Genomic DNA, 21,149 nt, shown 5'->3' on the forward strand with positions numbered 1-21,149 from the left:
TCCCTTCAAGATCTATAAAAAAAGCCCTTATCATCAGCGTTAGGTGCGTAAATATTAGCCAAAATCAACCTTTGCCCTTGAATTTCAGCTAAAACAATAATGACTCTTCCTAATTTATCTTTAACCTGTTTGAGACATTTGAATTGTAGATGTTTATTAACCAATATAATGACTCCCTTGCTCTTTCTTGAGCCAGCACTAAAGAAAACATGTCCACCCCATATCTTCCCAAAATTTTCAGCTTCCTGCGGGAAGAGATGTGTTTCTTGAAGAAACACCATATCATATTTCTTACGTTTAAGAAAAGTAATAACCTTCCTTTTTTTATGGGGTGCCCCAACCCATTTACATTCCATGTGGAGAGAGATAATACACTCATATAAAAATTTGACATTTTGATATAGTAGAAAAAATAAATAGTGTGTCAAAAACAAAATTATACAGACCACATTCCCCATTAGTGAAACAATCAAACCCCGAAATTCCCCCTGAACAAAACAAACAGAAAAAAAAAATGTGCGCATTAACCCCGCACGAAAGCGCCAACCGGCGACAATGCCTTTAAACTCAAAAGGTCCATGAATGCCCATGAGCCCCCACGACAACTTTGCCATCGGATTTCTCAATTTTGCCTCACAAATTTGTGAGGCAAAATTACATAATAGAAAATACTTTGTAAAATAAACCCCAGCAAATAGGAAGAATGAACACAAAGAACATGTAGATTCATTCACAGAACTGTCTCAAAGGTGTGATCTTCCACAAAACAAATTCCAGCCGATATAAAACCGTTCAGATTCCTCGGACAGATAACGAATGTTCAGTGAGCCGGCTGCTATGAGTTCAACAGATGACATCATTCCAATGTCCCATAAAAATACTCAACAAAACAAACTACAGCCAGCAGGAGGAATAAGCATGAAGCACGAACAGATTAATTCACAGCTGTTCCAAAAGGAGTGTTATTCAATAGAACAAGCTCCAGCCGCTAGGCGGAACCAACGCAAAAGAAACAAAACCAGCATCCCGGTCCCCCGGATGGTCGAGTCAATTCACTCGGAGGCCGCATAAAAGTAAATGCCATGACTTACACAATCCGTCAACTTTATAAAAGACATCCTTTGTGTGAGCATGTAGATATTTTGCAGTCATCCGTAGTGTCCACTCTCAAACTGGCCGGGAACTTCAATGCAAAAGTAATCTTTTGTCAATGCAAAAGTTTCTTTAAAGAAAAGCGTTATTCACAAAACAAGCTCCAGCTGCTCGGCCAACCAAAAGTAAAAAGTAACCAAAATGATGCCCAGCTTCCACAAAAGCCAGAGAAAGTACAGCGAGCCCCACTCACATGAGAAACACTCAATGGTTTACTCACTCATTGATTCAATAAGAAATTGCCTGATTGGGACATGTAAATACTTTGCGACCGACCTTCGTTTCTATTCTCAGTTTGGCCGGAAACATCAGAGCAAAAGTGATCTTTCGCTGATTTAAGAGTTTCTTACATTCCTTGAACCGATCGTGTTTCTCTCTTGTCGAACTCGCAAAGTCTGGGAATAAGAAAATATTATGGTTCTTCCAAGAAAGCTTCCCTTTGCTCCTTGCCTGGCGCAACACAAGATCTTTATTGGATGATCTTAGAAATCTGGCCAGAATCGATCGGGGCCTATCTCCCTCAGCAGATCTCCGATCAGGGACTCTGTGAGTTCGCTCAATTTCCAGCTTGTAGCCTGTTATGTTGAGCAGGCTCGGAAAAAGCTCATCTAGGAATTTCACCATATCTCTGCCCTCCTCATGCTCAGGAATTCCAACAATTCTAACGTTATTCCTGCAGCTTTCAAAATCTTCAAGCTTTTCAAGGAGATGTTCTGGATTAGCAGGTTAATTCCCTCTCCGAAGAGTCCAGAAAATCAACATCAGTCACTCTTGTAACTATCTCAGAGAATTTTATTTCCATCGCCTTAATCGATTGATGTATTACAGCGAGATCCTCAAGTCAGCAAGAACCTTCGTCAGCATCACCGACATGGACAACTGACGCTGGATCTCCTCTCCTGCCGCGCCATCCAAATTGAGTCCCCAGTCTGTAGGCTTGTCGGGGCTTTCATCGTGAACACATAAGTGTCTTTTAATGTCTCCAGAGCCCGAGGATTTTGACTTCTTTGCCATGTTTTCCCTCAAAGAGCAAATGTGTAACTGGGTGTATCAAATTTCACCAGATTATAACATTAAAATAATTAAACATTTAGCAAAGTGTGCAGAGCTCGTCGCTCACACGTCTACCTCTTGCATGGTGTCACGTGACCTCCCAGAATACTTGCTTTTAAATCAGAGACTGTCTTTAAATCAGACTCACTCCTGTACATATTTTTACTCCATACACTAATTTTTCAAGTCTTTTTAGTTTTTCCATTACAAGATGTTTATTACTTTTCTACTTTAAACATCTACACTAACTTATCATGTATATATTTATTTCAAAGTATGTTTTTCCTTTTTTCTCAGCTCAGCAGCTTTCTCCATAAAGTTAGCTACCAATGTCTGGCACCTAAATCAAAGACTTGCCTACTTCTAATAAGGGCCAGTCAAAAGCTGGTCAGCCCAACCTTTCTTTGCATGCTTTTTCACAGACTGTACATAACAGCTACTTAATATTTTTGACCAAGCATACAGTTCTATTTGAGACAGACTTGTGATGAGTCAAAGGGGTTTCGGTCTGTAATTCAGCCTCCCGTCAGTAGAAGGAATCAGACCAACTCGGGACTTCCCTTACCAAGGTCTCGTGACCATGACGAAAGTTATCTTTATGAGGGGTGTCACCTTGGTGAGGGACGGAAATGCGAGTATGTAAATTCCGGCCACTGGAGTCAAGTGAGTTGTAAGGACACTTGTCAGTTTGTGATTTGTGTTCCACTGACTATAGGGGTGTGGCTTTGCACACTAAAGTGAACGTGCAACTGTGTTCGGGGTTGGTCCTGGAAAGCATAGGTGGGGTGAATAGGCCTGAGGGAGAGACTAAGCGTTGGCTTGTTTTGGTTTCATTTTGTTGGCACGGTGATGGAATACACATTAACGTTTTCTTTTCTGTTTTATACCTTTTATGTCCGGGGATAGCGTGAAGAGGACTAAGGAGTATCTGAACCCTTCTTTTTATCATTATTCCAGCACCCCCTCCCTCACGACATTTTTTTCGTTTTATTTTGTTTGATCGTGTAACGAATAATATTAATGAAACAAATTTTATTTGTTGCTTGCAAAGGATGCTGGGGGTTGGGATTTTTGTGTGGAAATTGCAATTATTTGTTTATTAATGTAAATCTTTGGTTAGGTGACTGTTTTGTGATAATTGTTCAGGTTATTGTTTTACATGTTTATGGTTCATTTGGGAATATTTCTGTGATTTGTTATTAATCGGTGAAAATCACAGAGGGGTGTGTGCAAGAGTGGGGAGGTGCCTGTATGGATGTGTTTGTGTTAGTGAGCAGTGACTCACTGCTCTTGGCAATCTCTGCCAAATAACATCTTTGGTTTTATAAAAGAGCTGTGTTGTTTCCTTTATTAATCCATAAAGGTGCCTTTCAGTGTTTATTATGTGGCATATACAGGTACATACTGTATATTAAATGTCATATTTCACATCTATACAATGCATTTTTCTCATATGAATTTGATATTTCTCAGTGTATTTTCATAGCGTCAACGGTATATATATCATATATACACATTTACATATTTTTAATACATAAAACATACATTTACCATATATCTCATAAATCTCAAACTGAGATGACGATGAGTCTGCATACAGAAGGGAGGTTGAACAGCTGGCTGTCTGGTGCAGTCAAAACAACCTTGAGCTGAACACGCTTAAAACAGTTGAGATGATTGTGAACTTTAGGAGGAACACCCCAACACTGACCCCCCTCACCATTCTAAACAGCACTGTGGCAGCAGTGGAGTCATTCAGGTTCCTGGGCAATACCATCTTACAGGACCTGAAGTGGGAGACACACATTGACTCCATTGTGAAAAAGGCCCAGCAAAGGTTGTACTTCCTTCGCCAGCTGAGGAAGTTCAACCTGCCACAGGCACTGCTGATACAGTTCTACTCAGCAGTCATTGAGTCTGTTCTCTGCACTTCAATAACTGTCTGGTTTGGTTCAGCTACGAAATTAGACATCAGAAGGCTACAAAGGACAGTTCAGACTATGATAGGATTATTGGTTGCCCCCTTCAAGAAATATACACTTCCAGAGTAAGGAAAATGGCTGGAAAAATCACTCTGGACCCCACTCACCTGTTGCCTTCTGGCCGACGCTTCAGAGCTCTGAGCACCAGAACGTCAGGCACAGGGACAGTTTCTTCCCTGAGGCTATCCATCTCATGAACAGTTATATTGCCACATTGAGCAATAACTATGTGTAATACACAGTTCAGTCTTTTTTCTATTTATCCAAACACATCCAACCTCTTCTGTAAGCATATTTGGCAAGAAAGCTGATTCTGATATATATTTCATATCTAGAAAATGGGGCAATTTTGGTGTATTAAAAATGTATAAAACATTGTGATAATATATTTTTTATCATATTCTATTTAATTCAAGTATGATGTTGGGAAAATATAACTATCTTATTATGTTTTAAAATATATATTTTTGTTTCATATGGGTCAATTAATTAGAAGCATTGTGCCATCTGATTATTTCAGGTGGGTTCCACATGATTTTGAATTAAAATAAGGTATTATATGATTACAACTTTAAACTAGTCCAAAAGTAACAAATACCTTGCACACTACAACATTTCTTTGAAACCATATTTAATTGTTATTCTGATATTTTACACTAAATCTTGTAACACAAATCTTGTAACACAAATAAGCTAGTAAAACATAGTTTAGCAATAATCCCTTAAATCTTTATAATTTTAAATACTTTAATATTTTACACTGATTAAAGATCGACCTACCAAATAAGTTTGTTGTGTTCAAGCAATTGGGATTTTTTAAAATAGAAATACAAGAGAAAATGAGACATGAGGAAATGACCATTTTTATACTGTTTTAATGTTAAAAAGTATATTTTGTTCACAGTTAAACCACGGTGATGAATAAAATGAATAGCTTAAGTAATCACAAGTCAATGAAACGCTGATGCATTTGCATCATGCAAAATTCAGCATGACAAGGGGAGATGAAGGGTGGGTTCAGTCCCGAGTGTCTGTTTTGTACACTACAACCCGTTAGAAAATGTACTTTTCCTGCATTAGGGTTATTTTTTAAACACAAGCCTGTGAACGTAACAGTATATCTGTACACATTTATCAAGCACTCGCCCACAGGACTGAGACACAGACATCAACTAGTCCTCGTCAGTTTGAATTTGCCTCAGGTGAACGGACACTCATTAGTTTCTAACCCTGCTTTTATTTTTTAAATAAGATTTTAGTTCCTGTATTGTACAAACTAAGATATTGCACTATACCTGTTATTTAGAAAGGAAAACCTGAAATTAATAGGATTTATCTTTTATATGTAGAGCACTTAGCAGGCTATATAAATTATACTGGAATCTTTCTGTTTTAGTGCAATGTTATGTGTTTTATTGCCATGTTATATTGCAAAAGAGTAAACCAATTGCAAAATAAACAAGGAAGCAAAATGGATTATATTATGATGCATGAGTAACGTATAACACAAGTGTATCTGTACAATATGTCTGCCTATCTATCTATCTATAGTGCAGGTGGAATAAAAGCTATGGAGTGTTGTACCAGTACTGATTAGCGAATTTCTCCAGTGACTTAAGTTTACTGAAAGGGTTAGTCACTACTGACTACAAAAATATAAAAGCTAGGGAAAACCCTGTTTCTGGTTCTGTCTAGGCTTTCGTGCGAAAAGAGGAAGATGGTCACTGCGTGGTGGTACTTTTAGAGGGGGAAGCACATCACCACAGAGGCGGGGCCTATGGCAGCTTTGAAGGGGCCTATGGCAGTCTCAGAAGCTTGACCTATGTGAGCGCATATCCCAAAAGTGAAATGGAGGGAGCTGCTCCCACTCATAGAACCATGGGTACATACGTAACTTTACAGTTTATTAGGCTACATACCTTTGATGGCTATTTTCACTTTTAAAAACAGTATGATTTAAGTTCAGGTGACTACACTGCCTTTTATTTCAAACGCTGGATTTATAAAATTAACAAACATTTGCCTTGGAGTTTGATCTTATCCTTGGTTGGAAATTAAATGGGCCTATCCATCTTTTGTTTTATTTTTTCTGCACTGAGAATTTTGGTTTAGCACATTGGCTCTGTGCCTTTATGCAAAGAGTTTCAAACTTAAATTTATTATACAATGAAGAAACACAGTTGGATCAGTAAGGTAAAATATTGCATGCTTTAATTTATATGTATTCATTATATTCCCTTTGACTTAATAATTACAATGAAATGTTATTCATGTGTAGAGCAATATGTACAACTATTGTTTCTAGGTCCTAAAAATGAGACTGGAGTCCGACTTGGAGTGTAAAGGTTTAACTTGCCTCATGTGTGATTTGTCAGGTTGGTCTCTCCAATAAAATTGCCAGTTGTAAGTGACTTCTGCATATGTATATTTATACCAAGTAAAAGTTAAAAAAGTGATTCTGAAAGTGGTCCAAAATGGCTCAGAATGAATCTGAGCACATGTACAACCCCATGGCCAACAGATTTGACATGTTCACACAGTCAAATGAGTCATTATTCTGATGATTAATAATAATAATAATAATAATAATTATTATTATTATTATTTTTATTATTATTAGTTGTTGTTCCAATAAGGCACACTGACACACACACACACACACACACACACACACACTCTAATGCTGAAGCTATGTGTTTATTACACAGAGAGAGATGCACAGGAGTGTATGACAGTCAAGTATACACAAACATAATCACAAAACACAGTCTAAAACACAGCATGTGTGTATCATAATGTCTGTAATACACATTGTAACACATACATATGCTGTACAAGGTGTTTATGTACAATGTGAACTGTGTGTATAGTTATCAATAGTTTACACACCCCAGTGTATGGGAATTTCCATACACTAGGGTATGTCAACTTTGAACAACAAAATAATATTTTATAGCAATTTATACTAGTATTTCTTCATTTACTGTGTTTGGATCTAAGCATAAACAGATCAATAAGCTCCTGATTCATTACCTTCCCTCAATAACATTTTACTAAGGACAGCTTGTGTTTACATATGGTACAGTAGTATCTTCCTGAATATAAGAAACTATTGTTACACTGTCAATGATTTAGTAAACAGTGCCCATCAAATAATAAAGCATGGAAACATTTCAGTAAGTATCACTCTATAGATGCTGGATCATTACTTTTTTTTATCCTCAAGGTAGTTTTATCAATCACACAAGAAGCCATCACAGTGTATTAACAGGATGATGTAGAAATATTATCTTTTTTGTTTTTTTCCGCATGACCCTCATACTAGTCGTTTTGACAGTAGGTTTAATAATCCCACACTTCTACTTTCATGATTGACTTGGCTCTAGGAGACATTGTTCCCTTGATTTCAATTGCATTCCAAACCTGCTTTATCTCATTCCCTGATGAATTGTCTCTGCTGAAGCTCCCAGATTCATAATACATCAGATTGAACAGAGATTCATCACATGAACGGTCGCTATCAAAGATCCCAACAGCGAACCAATTTTCATATTTGTCGTAATCATAAGGTACAGAAAACATTATGGCCAGGCAGCAGTCAGCTTTGCCTTTTTCTATTTTACAGACGTCATATGTCAGAACTCCTACGCAACCCCATTGTTTATTAGGGTTTTTGGTGAATGAACAGGCTTCCATTGTCTGCGTTTTGATTGTAGGCTGAGGAGGATCATGACTATATCCACTAGATGTGAAGACCCTGATGTAATGAAAAACATCATTAAACATGTAGTACATGCTACATTTTCTGTCACGTTTTTTTTTACTATACAGTAAATTATTTATATATTAATTTGTACACCTTTGGTTAATCTCTGTAAAGATATATATACAAAAAGTATTTAAAAAAGACTGCATTCTCTGTGCCCACCTACTGATCATTCAGCTCAGTACTGAATAAATACTGCATGGAGCAACTTTTACTACTGGGAAGATGAGACGGCTACTGCTGAAGTATCATGATTTTATGGATGGTCTAGAGACCCCATGGTATTTAGTCAATTAATCACAACTTTGAACATGAGAAAGCTAGTGACCCTAACGCTTCCCTCATAAAGTCATATAGTATACTACAGTATATTTGTAGTGAAGTATAGTAGAATATAATATTCTATAGTATACTGTAGTGTTACTGTAGTATACTTACTGAAAAGTCAGTGTAGTACACTACAGTAGTAGTATACCGTAGTACAACTGAAAAATTCTAAGGTCCCACTAAGTATACTATAGTCTAACTGGTACACCGTAGTCCAACTGTAGTATACTATGGTATGACTATAGTATACTTGGGGTTAGGCCTACTTTCAACATTTATTTTTCAAAACACTATTTGCCTTTATACCCTGGTCCTGGAGGACCCCTGTGTGTGCTGCTTTTCATTCCAGCTGAGTTGTCTTCTACTTAATTTAACACTTATCTTAACCATCTCCACCTTCTGAAGGGACTGCAGAAACTACAATTAAAAATTGACCGCCCAGCCAAATTCATTGAGATGATTCATCTCCCTCCCCTTTCACTTTTGGGATATGTGCTTGCATAGGTCAGACTACAATGTCAAAGCTGCCAGTAGGTCCACCTCTTATAGTGACACATTCACCCTACAATAAGTAAAGTGTCACCACCGTATGGTGAACTTCCTCTTTTTTGCACAAAAGCCTGAACGGTTTCCTGCGTGACCGTGAAAGCTCTCAAGGGGAGGGAGCTGCTCCCACTCATAGAACCAAGATTACATTCATAATCAAACATTCTATTTCAGCTCCCTCCCCTTTGACTTTTTGGATAGTATACCCAAGCTGTCATGGCAGGAAGTCAGAAAGCAGCCTGCAAGGGCACATCAACAATCTCTGAACTAAGAGTCAGTGGAGGGATGTGCAGAGGAACACGGTGCAACAGCAGCTGTGTACTGTGCAAAGCACCGATGCAGCACTACACACTCAGTTATTACCCTGAGAGGCTACCTTGGCCACAAGTCAACTCAACTGCGCAGAATTATCCAGAACTGGTCCTTCATCGAGCAGAAGGGACTATGGAATTCAAACACCTTTTGTCTGTTGTAACAGGGGGGAATGAACGCAATCAGGATAAGGGCAAGAACACTGGGTGAACACACACTTTATTTTATTTTTTTGTATGTGTGTCCAGTTAGGTGCAACCCTGCCTTGTAACTCAACAAACAACAACTAACCAGGTTATCAAATCAAATCAAATCACTTTATTGTCACACAGCCATATACACAAGTGCAATTGTGTGTGAAATTCTTGGGTGCAGTTCCAATCAACATAGCAGTCGTGAGAGTGATGAGACAGTACCAATTTACAATAACATCAAATTAACACAGCAAAATTTAAACATCTGATATACATATAATTACACTCAACAATATACAAATAACATACACTGTACAGTATACAATACGCACTATATAGATACACATTATTCAATTAAAAAAATATATAAAAAAGTATATATAGTAGTATATATAGAATGTACAGTATTGTACTGTATTGACATTCAGGCTGTCGGTTGATAGTCAGTTGTTAAGAGAGAATATATTATTATTATTATTATTATTATTATTATTATATAATTTATGACAGTCTGTGAGATATAAGAGTAAGGGTAATAAAGTGCAGTGCTGATGTATTTTGATCGTGGGAGATCAAGAGTTCAGAAGCCTGATTGCTTGGGGGAAGAAACTGTCATGAGTCGGCTGGTATGGGTCCTGATGCTGCGATACCACCTACCTGATGGTAGCAGTGAGAACAGCCCATGGCTCGGGTGGCTGGAGTCTCTGATGATCCTCCGAGAGTTTTTCACACACCGCCTTGTATATATTTCCTGGAGGGAGGGAAGCTCACCTCCGATGATGTGTCTGGCAGTTCGCACCACCCTTTGCAGTGCTTTGCGGTTGTGGGTGGTGCTATTGCCGTACCAGGCGGAGATGCAGCCAGTCAGGATGCTCTCTATAGTGCAGGTGTAGAACCGTGTGAGGATGTGGTGGTTCATTCCAATCTTCCTCAGCCGTCTCAGGAAGAAGAGGCGCTGATGAGCCTTCTTCACAACGACTTCAGTGTGGATGGATAATGTGAGTTCCTCAGTGATGTGGACACCCAGGAACTTGAAGCTGCTGACTCTCTCCACTGGTGCTCCATTGATGGTGATGGGACTGTGTTCTCTGTCTTTTCTTCTGAAGTCCACCACAAGCTCCTTTGTCTTACTGACGTTGAGGGATAGGTTGTGCTCCTGACACCAGTGTGTCAGAGTGTGCACCTCCTCTCTGTAGGCTGTTTCATCATTGTCAGTGATCAGACCTACCACCGTCATGTCATCAGCAAACTTAATGATGGCATTGGAGCTATGTGTTGTCACATAGTCATGTGTGTACAAGGAATACAGTAGTGGGCTGAGAACACAGCCCTGTGGGGCTCCAGTGTTGAGGGTTTGTGATGAGGAGATGTTGCTGCCTATTCTAACCACCTGGCATCTGCTTGACAGGAAGTCCAGGATCCAGCTGCACAGCGAGCTGTTTAAGCCCAGAGCCCGGAGTTTCTCATCTAGCTTGGAGGGCACTATGGTGTTGAATGCTGAGCTGTAGTCTACAAACAGCGTTCTCACATAAGTGTACTTTTTTCCAAGTGGGAGAGAGCAGTGTGTATTGTAGATGCAATGGCATCATCAGTGGAGTGGATGTTGCGGTAAGCAAACTGCAATGGGTCAAGAGAGAGAGGCAGCACAGAGCAGATCTCTCTAATTAGTCTCTCAAAGCATTTGCTGATGATGGGGGTCAGAGCAACAGGACGCCAGTCATTTAAGCAAGTTATTTTTGATTGCTTTGGAACAGGTACAATGGTGGATGTTTTAAAGCATGTGGGGACTACAGACAAAGAGAGGGAAAGGTTGAAAATGTCTGTAAAAACACCAGCCAGCTGGTTCGTGCACGCTCTGATGACGCGGCCCGGAATGCCGTCTGGGCCCACGGTATTTGCGGATATTCCCCGTCGGAAGGATCGGGTTACATCCGCTACAGAGACGGAGAGTGAACTAACCTCTGTAGCTTCAGCCGCGAGAGCTCTCTCCGTGAGGGCGGTGTTATTTCCCTCAAAACAAGCATAAAAAGTATTTAGCTCATCCGGGAGAGAGGCAGCGGTGTTCATGGCGGAATTTTTATTCCCTTTAAAGTCCGTGATGATGTTAATTCCCTGCCACATGTTTCTAGAGTTGGTGGTGTTAAACTGTCCTTCAATCTTGCTCCTGTACTGGCGTTTTGCGGTTCTGATAATAACATAACTGGCTTGTTTATGCTCCTCCGCGTTCCCGGAATTAAAAGCGGAGGTCCGCACATTAAGTGCCACGCGAACATCGTTATTTATCCATGGTTTCTGATTCGGATAGATCCGTATTGTTCTGGTCAGAACCACGTCCTCCACACACTTTTTGATGAAACACATTACGCTATCAGCGTAAAGCTCGATGTTGTCATCAGAGGCGGACCGGAACATCTCCCAGTCCGTGTGATCAAAAACAGTCTTGTAGCGTAGAGTCTGATTGGTCTGACCAGCACTGGATCATTCTGAGGGTGGGTGCTTCCTGTTTCAGTTTCTGCCTGTAAGCGGGCAGAAGCAGAATGGAAGAGTGGTCCGATTTGCCAAATAGTGGGCGGGGGAGGGATTTGTAGCCATCCCGGAAGGGAGAGTAGCAATGGTCCAAAACCCGGTCCCCTCGTGTGTTGAAACTAATGTGCTGGTGGTATTTTGGTGCAACTGATTTGAAACTAGCTTTATTAAAGTCCCCGGTCACAATGAACGCGGCCTCAGGGTGCGCGGTTTCCTGCTCACTTATACTCCCATACAGTTCCTTGATTGCCCGGTCTGTGTCGGCTTGTGGGGGGATGTACACAGCTGTGATAATGACTGCTGTGAATTCCCTCGGTAGCCAGAATGCATGAGAAATTCCAGATCAGGAGAGCAGAAAGACTTGATAGAATGTACGTTCCTCTGATCACACCAGGATTTGTTGATCATAAAACATACTCCACCACCTCTGCTTTTACCTGAGAGGTCTTTCTCTCTGTCCGCTCGGTGCACAGAGAACCCCGCGGGTTCAATGGCTGAGTCTGGAATCTCCGCAGACATCCAAGTTTCTGTAAGGCAGATAATGCAGCAGTCCCTCGTCTCTCGTTGGAAAGAGATCTGCGCTTTCAGCTCGCAGAGCTTGTTATCCAGAGACTGAACATTTGCCAGTAGAATAGTGGGTAGCGGGGGTCGATTTGCACGACGTCTTACTCTGATGAGAACACCGGCTCTGTTTCCCCTTTTCCTTTTGCGTTTCCGCGGCCGGGCAGCCCAGACAAAGGGCTCCGCTTGCGTGTTTGTAAACAGCGGGTCGGCACTGAGGAATTTGAAGTCCGGTTTACGGTGTGAAATTGCTGAACCAATGTCCAAAAGTGTTTGTCTGTCGTAGACAATAAGGCAGACAACATCCAAGACAAAAAACATAAGAATTGTGAACAAAACAAACAAAACACTACCATGTTGTGTCGGAGCTCACAACGCAGCAGCCATACTCGGTGCCATCTTGAGTCCAAATGGTTAATCAAATTAATTTGGTTAATTACAGGAGCTTCAGTCAGGCTTCCTTACACAGCAGCAGCCATGAGCAGTCTGGATGCTCTTTTTTTAATCCCCCGCACCTGGCATTAATTTACAATTGTCACGGGGTGAAATCATGGGGACTAACTGATGTGCTCTCCATTAAAATACCGTGTGCATCCAATATTTTCTTAAAATTAAGTTGAGACTGCCACAAGGATACAATGCATTTTTTAATATATATATGCAAGTGTAACTAACTTCTTTCATTGCTAGGATGGGATTTTTCCTAACTTGGTATTGCAGAAGCTCTTCCTAAGTCACAGGTAGCTATAATAGTTATGGTATCTATCCTATCTTACCTTTAATTAGGAAATCCTCTCTCACAATATATCGTATTTGTTTTCAACTGATCAAGTCTGAATCCAGGGACAACAGCCACAGCTCACACGATATCTAGTTTTAAATCATCACCAAAGAGAAAAATAATATATTGTATTGGTTCCTCTTGTGTTGGATTCAGAACTACCACAAAAATATCAATAAAAATTTATACTTTTTAAACTTTATTTTTTTGTCTTTAGAAATAAAAATTCGTAGCTGTTGCTGTCAATTCTAATTGATCTAATCAGGGCTTCTGCTATATAGACTAAAGATGATATAATTTATAAACCGTCAAAAAGCAGAAAAATTACTATTTCCACAACTAAAACCGAGTAGGCTTGTAATGCGGAAAGAGTCTTATGTTTACAGGACTCTTCCACGAGTTCACATTTTGTACCGCTTTGTTTTCAGCAGGTAATAAATCCGGGGGAGGGGGAGAGATTCACAAAGTACACTTACAGGGAGTTTGTCAGTTTGTTGTTTTAGCTATGCATTCCCTATTGAGAACATGTGTACTGATAGAAAATTGGATGAAGCTTGAAACACAATATCACCAATATAATAAACATCTTAAAGAGTTATAGATTAACTGTGTCATACAGAAAAAAAGGTAAACGCTGCTGAGTCACAAACACAGTAGCTTTATCTTACAGTAGATGCTAATGCTAACCTTTCTAAAGGGCCGAGAAATAAGGAAGGATACGTGATACAGTTGTACCATTTACCCAAGGTAGGCTTATGGTGTATAATAAAAATACAACAAATACATAAATATATCCTGTAGCTACACAAATAAACAAATGCTTACTTCTCAATAAACAGCCATACTGTAGCCTAAAGCTAGTTAGAGTGTGTTTGAAAAACCTGTTATTTTTCAAAGTGTCTGATCATTTGTTTTGTCAAGCAATATTTTTTAATTAGGCTACCTTATACGTAAAAATAAATATGTCCCGTAATTACAGCACTTAGATCTGTAATTTACAGACATATAGTTGTTACATGTATTCTTTGTCTCATTTTACTCAAAATAAATGAATTACCATTTCAAATCTAAGATAGGACAAGTGCCATCTTGTCCTAAATGTTAGGTATAAAACATAGGAAAAAAATGAGTTAGCAATGTTCTTTAATACTTTATTTCCTATCCTAACTTACAATAGGAAAATGAGTTAGGAATCCTTGTTCTGTAATACTAATACCCCTAAACTGACACTTAGGATGTCCTTTTTCTAAGATAAAATAGGATTGGATGTTTCTGTAATATGCCACCTGACCCCTAATATGTTGTGGCATAAAGATGTGTTAAACATAAATGAGGTCAAAATGATATGTTTTAAATAGGTCATTATTTCGTCCGAGTAAAAAGCCACCAGCTGTGACTAGTAAGTGTATATTGCTTTACTGTTCTTAATCCTTTTCCTGGAGATGCTCTCAGTTTTGGGGTTTTAATTCCAAATGAGCACTGAGTTACTTAAGTAAGAATTTAACTATCACCCAAAACAGCATTAAGAATTGGATTAGATTCCAAAGGACAAAACTGTTTCCATTACATTACTGAATTTAAAAAGTTACTTAAGGAACTTTTTATTGTTACGTGTTCCCATGTGTTGCTACAATTGTTTAAGTAAGGTGTGTGTATTGGTTTTAAGGTGTTTCTTTATTTATTTTTTTACATCTGGACCACTTTTTACACTTTCAAATTGCAGTGCGCTCTGGCTCTGTTTCCAGGATAACTCCAACATGGCCCCTTGTGTATTTCTCAGAACTACATTTCCCATCACCCTCCTGTTCGCTGGTAAATCCATCTCAATCACATATGTGAGCAGGAGGATGATGGTTAATCTAGTTTCACAGGTACATGTGAAGCCATCTTAGAGGTAGTGGAATGCAATTTAAAAGTTTTTAAAAAAGTGGTCAAGATGTAAAACAAAATAATTAAAACAATACACACACATTACTTAAACAGTTGTAGCAACACTTGGGAACATGTAACAATAAAAAGGGTCCTTAGTTACCCTTTAACCTATTCCCAGATGTATGTTCCCAGTTTATTTTATAATGGTGATACCTATGTTGATACTCTACATCCATTGTGAACTAACAAACAGATATCTGCAGCCTCTTTCAATGGCTTTTTAAATGCATTCCCTGCACTAAGAGTAAACTAGTTTAAAATCACTGAAATCAGATTACTCACCGTGGGTTTGTTAAGTTGTAGTCTTTGCAGAAGTTTGTTATGTGAATAGTGACATTTCGTTCTGTGTTTATAGCGTTGGAAATTTTCTCAATGGTACTGCCTGCCAATGAGGCTCCAGCGATGACCACAGATGCTAATGCTGCTGCCTCCATTTTCAATGGGATTATTTGTCAGGTGGCGTATTCCACTGATACTAAAGCAAAAACTGTAAATATAATAAGAATTATTATATATTAGTATTTTTCCTCCCCAGCCCCTTTAACAGAAACATTATATCTTAAAAGGGTTGCCAGAATATATAGTTTAAGGAGGTTCCAGCAGGAAATAGTGTAGAGCAGCAGGAGCTGCCTCTGCCTCCACCACCTCCACCGGCAGGAGCAGAGCAGCAGGACATGCCACTGCTGCCAGTCACCTCCACCGGCAGGAGCTGCCTCTGCCTCCACAACCTCCACCTGCAGAAGCAGAGCAGCAGGAGATGCCTCTACTGCCACCACCTCCACCGGCAGGAGCAGAGCAGCAGGAGCTGCCTCTGCCTCTGCCTCCACCACCTCCACCGGCAGGAGCAGAGCAGCAGGAGCTGCCTCTGCCTCCACCAGCAGGAGCAGAGCAGCAGGACATGCCACTGCTGCCATCACCTCCACCAGCAGGAGCTGCTTCTGCCTCCGCCACCTCCACCTGCAGGAGCAGAGCAGCAGGAGATGCCTCTGCCACCACCACCTCCACCAGCAGGAGCAGAGCAGCAGGAGATGCCTTCCTCTTCCTCCATCACCATCAGGGGGATAGGAGGAGTTACAAGATGCTCAGATATATAGTGTTGAATTTAAATCAAGGGAATTAATGTTAAAAATTTTCAATGCATTAGTAATACCTCATCTAGAATATTGTGTTAGGTTCTGGTCACTTTGCTACAAAAAGGATTTTCACTTTTATAACAACTTTGACTGTTACATTTATGCATTTGGCAGACACTTTTATCCAAAGTGATTTATAGTGCCCTTATTACAGGGACAATCCCCCTGGAGCAACCTGGAGTTAAGTGCCTTGCTCAAAGACACAATGGTGGTGGCTGTGGGGATCAAACCAGCAACCCTGTGATTACCAGTTATGTGCTTTAGCCCACTACGCCACCGCTGTTATACAGCTTAGTTTGGGTGAGAAGAAACCAAGCTTGTCCTTTAGCAATCTTTAATTCACACTGAGCCGAATCTTCAAAAACTTGTGATCACAACAACTCAAATTAAACTATACATGAGCATCTAATATGAAGTGCTGTAGTAGCGAATCCATCACATTTACCCAGTGCTTCTCAACAGGGTGCACGAGAAGTGTCCAAAAAAACTAGTACTATAACCCCATCCAAAAATTGCAAAATTTCTAAGACTTTTGCACTGCAGTTGTGTGTGTTTCTATATATATATATAGATAGATAGATAGATAGTTTATCTTGATAACTTTTGAATGTGAAAATTAACTGTTTAACGATCACCTGAAACAAATAATAACGATTGTGTTGATAATAAAAAATACACAACCTGTCCTTTCATGGTTGTGCTCTGAAGAAGACCAGAGGGTCGAAACGTATAAGCCTGTTTACCATGATTACAAGTGATGAAATAAAAGACATTTGTTTTTATTGAACTTTCTGCGGCTATAGACTTCATTGACAACTGGAGTTGCTGTCTTATTTCCCCAGGACGAGAGGCACCCCACAGTTGAAAAGTTTTTCTGAACACTTTTGAAGTGCTGGCATTTGCATTGTTATATTATATAGCAATGTTTATACACACACACACACACGCTCATTTTATTCTACCAGGGCACTGTACAAATAAACTAAAACAAAATTATGTATTTATTATTTATCTTTTGAGTTTTTGTCTTTCAGTCTGGATCTCTACATTAAGCTTTTATTCTCTGAAGGAATATCTCCTCAAATATAATGTACAATTTGTTAGATGTGAGAAAGATTATCAGATCTGAAAAGGTCAGTTTAAATAAAGAGTCACTGACCTGGAAACTGATGAGTTGTTTACCTGCTTCAGGATCTGTCAGATGAGAATAACTCTCAGCACTGTCTTGTGCTGAGTCTTAAAACAGCTCAGAGGAGTTTTGCATGTTTTAAGGTGTTACCAATCCACCAATCCACTCCTCCTAGTTAGTGTAGAGTAGCTGTGGGCGTTTTCCAAAACTGAAATGCATAACCTCAGAAGCTATCCTCTTGAGGATACGCATTTCAGTTTTGGAAAACGCCCACAACCACTCTACACTAACTAGGAGGAGTGGATTGGTAACACCCTAAAACATGCAAAACTACTCCGAGCTGTTTTAAGACTCAGAACAAGACGGAGCCTAGAGTTATTCTCATCTGACAGATCCTGAAGCAGGTCAACAACTCGTCAGTTTCCAGGTCAGTGACTCTATTTAAATTGACCTTTTCAGATCTGATAATCTTTCGCACATTTAACAAATTGTAAATTTTATTTGGAGATATTCTTTAAGAGAATAAAAGCTTAATGTAGAGATCCAGACTGAAAGACAAAAACTCAAAAGATAAATAATAAATACATAATTTTGTATTAGTTTATTTGTACAGTGCCCTGGTATAATAAAATGAGCACCTATGTGTGTGTGTGTGTGTGTGTGTGTGTGTGTGTGTGTGTGAGTATAAATATATATATATATATATATATATATATTTATACTCACACACACACACACTCTGCTGTGCAAAAGTCTTAGAAATTTAGCAAATTGAAGGGGTTATAATACCATAGAATCAACCCCCGCCATCTACAGAACATCATGTCACGTATATGTTTTAAATCAAATGAAAGAAAACGTTTTACTTTTATTTTATTTTTTTGGACTCTTCTTGCATCCCCCATAGGTATCCAGCTGTATAACAATCAAAGTTGTTATAATAGTGAACAAAGTGACCAGAACTGAACACAATATTCTATATGAGGTCTTACTAATGCATTGTAAAGTTTTAACATTAATTCCCTTGATTTAAATTAAACACTTTTCACTATATTATCTCCTGAATAGGTCTATGAATTTTGCACTATAGTTACAGGTGCTGATTTTATTCTATCAAAGAAAAAAAACATCAGGCTACTGTAAGGAGTTTTATCATTTAGCAGTATACAAAAATTACTATGGCAAATTAAATATACCAAGATAAATGTAAACAGAAAACTCAATTGGAAAATGATTTATTTCACAAAATGCCAATGTTGTGACCCAGAAGTGACTTATTCAGTGTAAGCAACTCAAGTCATAACTATACAACAAGACATTAAAATACATTTGCCATAAACAACAGGAACTTTAACAAAGTTTTTAATCATTGTACTTTTTCACCAACAGATACCAAACTAAAGTTTACTTATTCATATTGCAAAATTTGAATTATAACATCTAAAAAGAAAATACAGCACATTAAAAGTAGCTACAATAAAAACTGAAGGTAAAAAAAAACATTTTTTTAGCGTGATCGTGAGCGTGAGCATGATGGTGATCGTGAGCGCTACTGTTGCAATTAAGTGAAAAGCATTTAAATTGCTAACTTGTTCAGAGTATCTCTTAATTGTAAGAGTTGTAGTCTGATAAAATATCAAACTCTTATTTTTATGCTACTGTATTATATTGTCAAATTATACTAAACATATTACCAGACTGTAAACTTGTTTTACTAATTAAAAATACAGTCACACCAGTCATTTTTATGCTTCAGTTATTTACCGCAATTCAGAATATGCAGTGCACAGTATATTCAGTATATAAGGTTACTTGCTTTAAATCAGTTTATAAAGTGTGACCGTATATTGCATTTGTCATTTGTTGTAATTCAGTTTATGTGATCACATCAGTTATTTTGAAGGAAATTGACTGGCTACTCTGCTGCCAGTCATTTGACCGTTAAATATATGTTTTTGTTTTGTTTTTTTACATTGTACGTATGTCATGGAGCTGAAGAGGTTAAATCAATTTAGCTACGGGTTCAAATGCACAGAACAATAAATGTTATTTATAGAGTAGCACAAGTTAGTAAAAATGACATAGTGTCACACATTCATACATTTATTTATTTATTTTATCTGCCATTATTGGCCAGGTCTTTACTGAAAATGAGAATTTGTTCTCAATTAACTCATCTGGCTAAATAAAGGTAATACAGCAAGCAAAAGCACTCACAAGATAACATTCCAAAACATCTCTCTCTCTCTCTCTAATAATTGTATTGACAGTATTTCTTTTCATTTCAGTGGAGGGAGCCAGCTGAAAAATAATTCCATTGAAAATGGAGGCAGTAGTTCCAATAGTATCTGCGATCATTGCTGGAGTCTCGCTGGCAGGCACTACCATTGAGCAAATGTCCACATATATAAACACTGAACGGAATGTTGCCATTCAAATTTCCAACTACAGCAAAAAATATATCTTAAGAAATCCAAGGTGAGTACAAGAATGAGAAATTATTATTTCCACCAGGGGTGTCTGGTCTCGAGGGGAGTACTGTTACTAGTCAAAGTATCCTTCTAGAAAACTACTTGAGTAAAAGTACAAAAGTATACTATTCTACTATTTTACACACACCTATACTCATTGAAATCTCAAATCAGGAGTTTAAATTTTAGTCACAGCCTTTATGCCAGACAACAACAAACCACTATCTAGCCAGAAACTAGTGTCAACTTTGGTTTATGCTCCTCTCACAGACAAAGTCTGCACATTTACGGATGCGCCAGAAGGATTGATGCAGCAAAGTGGTTGTAGCTGTTGTTCATACTTTAATTGCACCACAGAGATTCCAAAGGGGCTAATTTCACACATTAATACCTGTGTTGTAGGGAAAAAGTAGATTGGGGAAAAAGTGGATCACGCAAGCGCAGTAAGGTAAAAGGAAGGCTGTTTGAATAAAGGGGAAGTTAACTACAATCAGCATTTTCTATCTCCTCATTTCATTTGCTAGATCGTATGGTACTGTGTTCACACACCACTTTCTTTATTTTATTCATATGAACAGGAAATGTCATGTACCTATTTTGGGTAATAAATTTAGTTTCTTTATTTTTAAAAGCGTAAATGCGATTATAGTTGTAAGGCAAAACCAAAGCATAACACAAAAGAGAGATCATACAATGTGTATGTGTATGTATGTATATATACAGTGCCTATAGAATGTCTACACCCCCTTTCAAAATGATCACCTTTTGTTACCTTATAGCCTGAAAAAAATATTCTAGAAATTGGTAGACAATTAAAGGTAAATTCAGAATTTCCTGTAGGTTTCCTCTGCTGGGTAGTACATTTCAAAGCAAAGACTCAACCATGAGCACCAAGGCACTTTCAAAAGAACTCTGAGACAAAGTTGTTGAAAAGCACAGATCAAGGGATGGGTATAAAAAAAAAAACAAAGGCCTTGAATATCCCTTCAGTAATTAAGAAGTGGAAGGTGTATGGCACCATGAAGACCCTGCCTATATCAGGCCGTCCCTCCAAACTGGATGACCGAACAAGAAGGAGACTGATCAGAGAGGCTACCAAGAGGCCAATGACAACTTTGCAAGAGCTACAGGTTTTTATGGCTAAGACTGGTCAAAGTGTGCATGTGACAACAATATCCCAAGCACTCCACAAAACTGACCAGTATGGTAGGTGGCAAGAAGGAAGCCATTACACCTTGAATCCCGTTTGAAGTGTGAAAAAACACTCAGGATATTCTGTAGCCA

The 21,149-nt window shown here is 38.7% G+C and overlaps 1 protein-coding gene across 2 annotated transcripts; it reads right to left on the bottom strand.

The window, feature by feature from the left end:
- Positions 1 to 6,865: 6,865 nt before the first annotated feature.
- On the bottom strand, positions 6,866 to 17,596 carry LOC127448213 (DELTA-stichotoxin-Hcr4a-like). 2 transcript variants are annotated; one of them, XM_051710584.1, is made up of 3 exons: positions 17,448 to 17,596; positions 15,415 to 15,619; positions 6,866 to 7,944 (listed from the first exon to the last, which is right to left on the bottom strand). In XM_051710584.1, exons 2-3 carry the CDS (start codon positions 15,564 to 15,566, stop codon positions 7,530 to 7,532), a joined length of 567 nt encoding a protein of 188 aa, XP_051566544.1. In that variant the 5' UTR covers positions 15,567 to 15,619; positions 17,448 to 17,596; the 3' UTR covers positions 6,866 to 7,529. The 2 variants fall into 2 exon arrangements, with proteins under 2 accessions (XP_051566544.1, XP_051566543.1); XM_051710583.1 differs by having other exon boundaries at positions 17,425 to 17,584.
- Positions 17,597 to 21,149: the final 3,553 nt, after the last annotated feature.

Source organism: Myxocyprinus asiaticus, chromosome 11 (genome assembly GCF_019703515.2).
Source record: "Myxocyprinus asiaticus isolate MX2 ecotype Aquarium Trade chromosome 11, UBuf_Myxa_2, whole genome shotgun sequence".
NCBI classification, from domain to species: Eukaryota; Metazoa; Chordata; class Actinopteri; order Cypriniformes; family Catostomidae; genus Myxocyprinus; species Myxocyprinus asiaticus.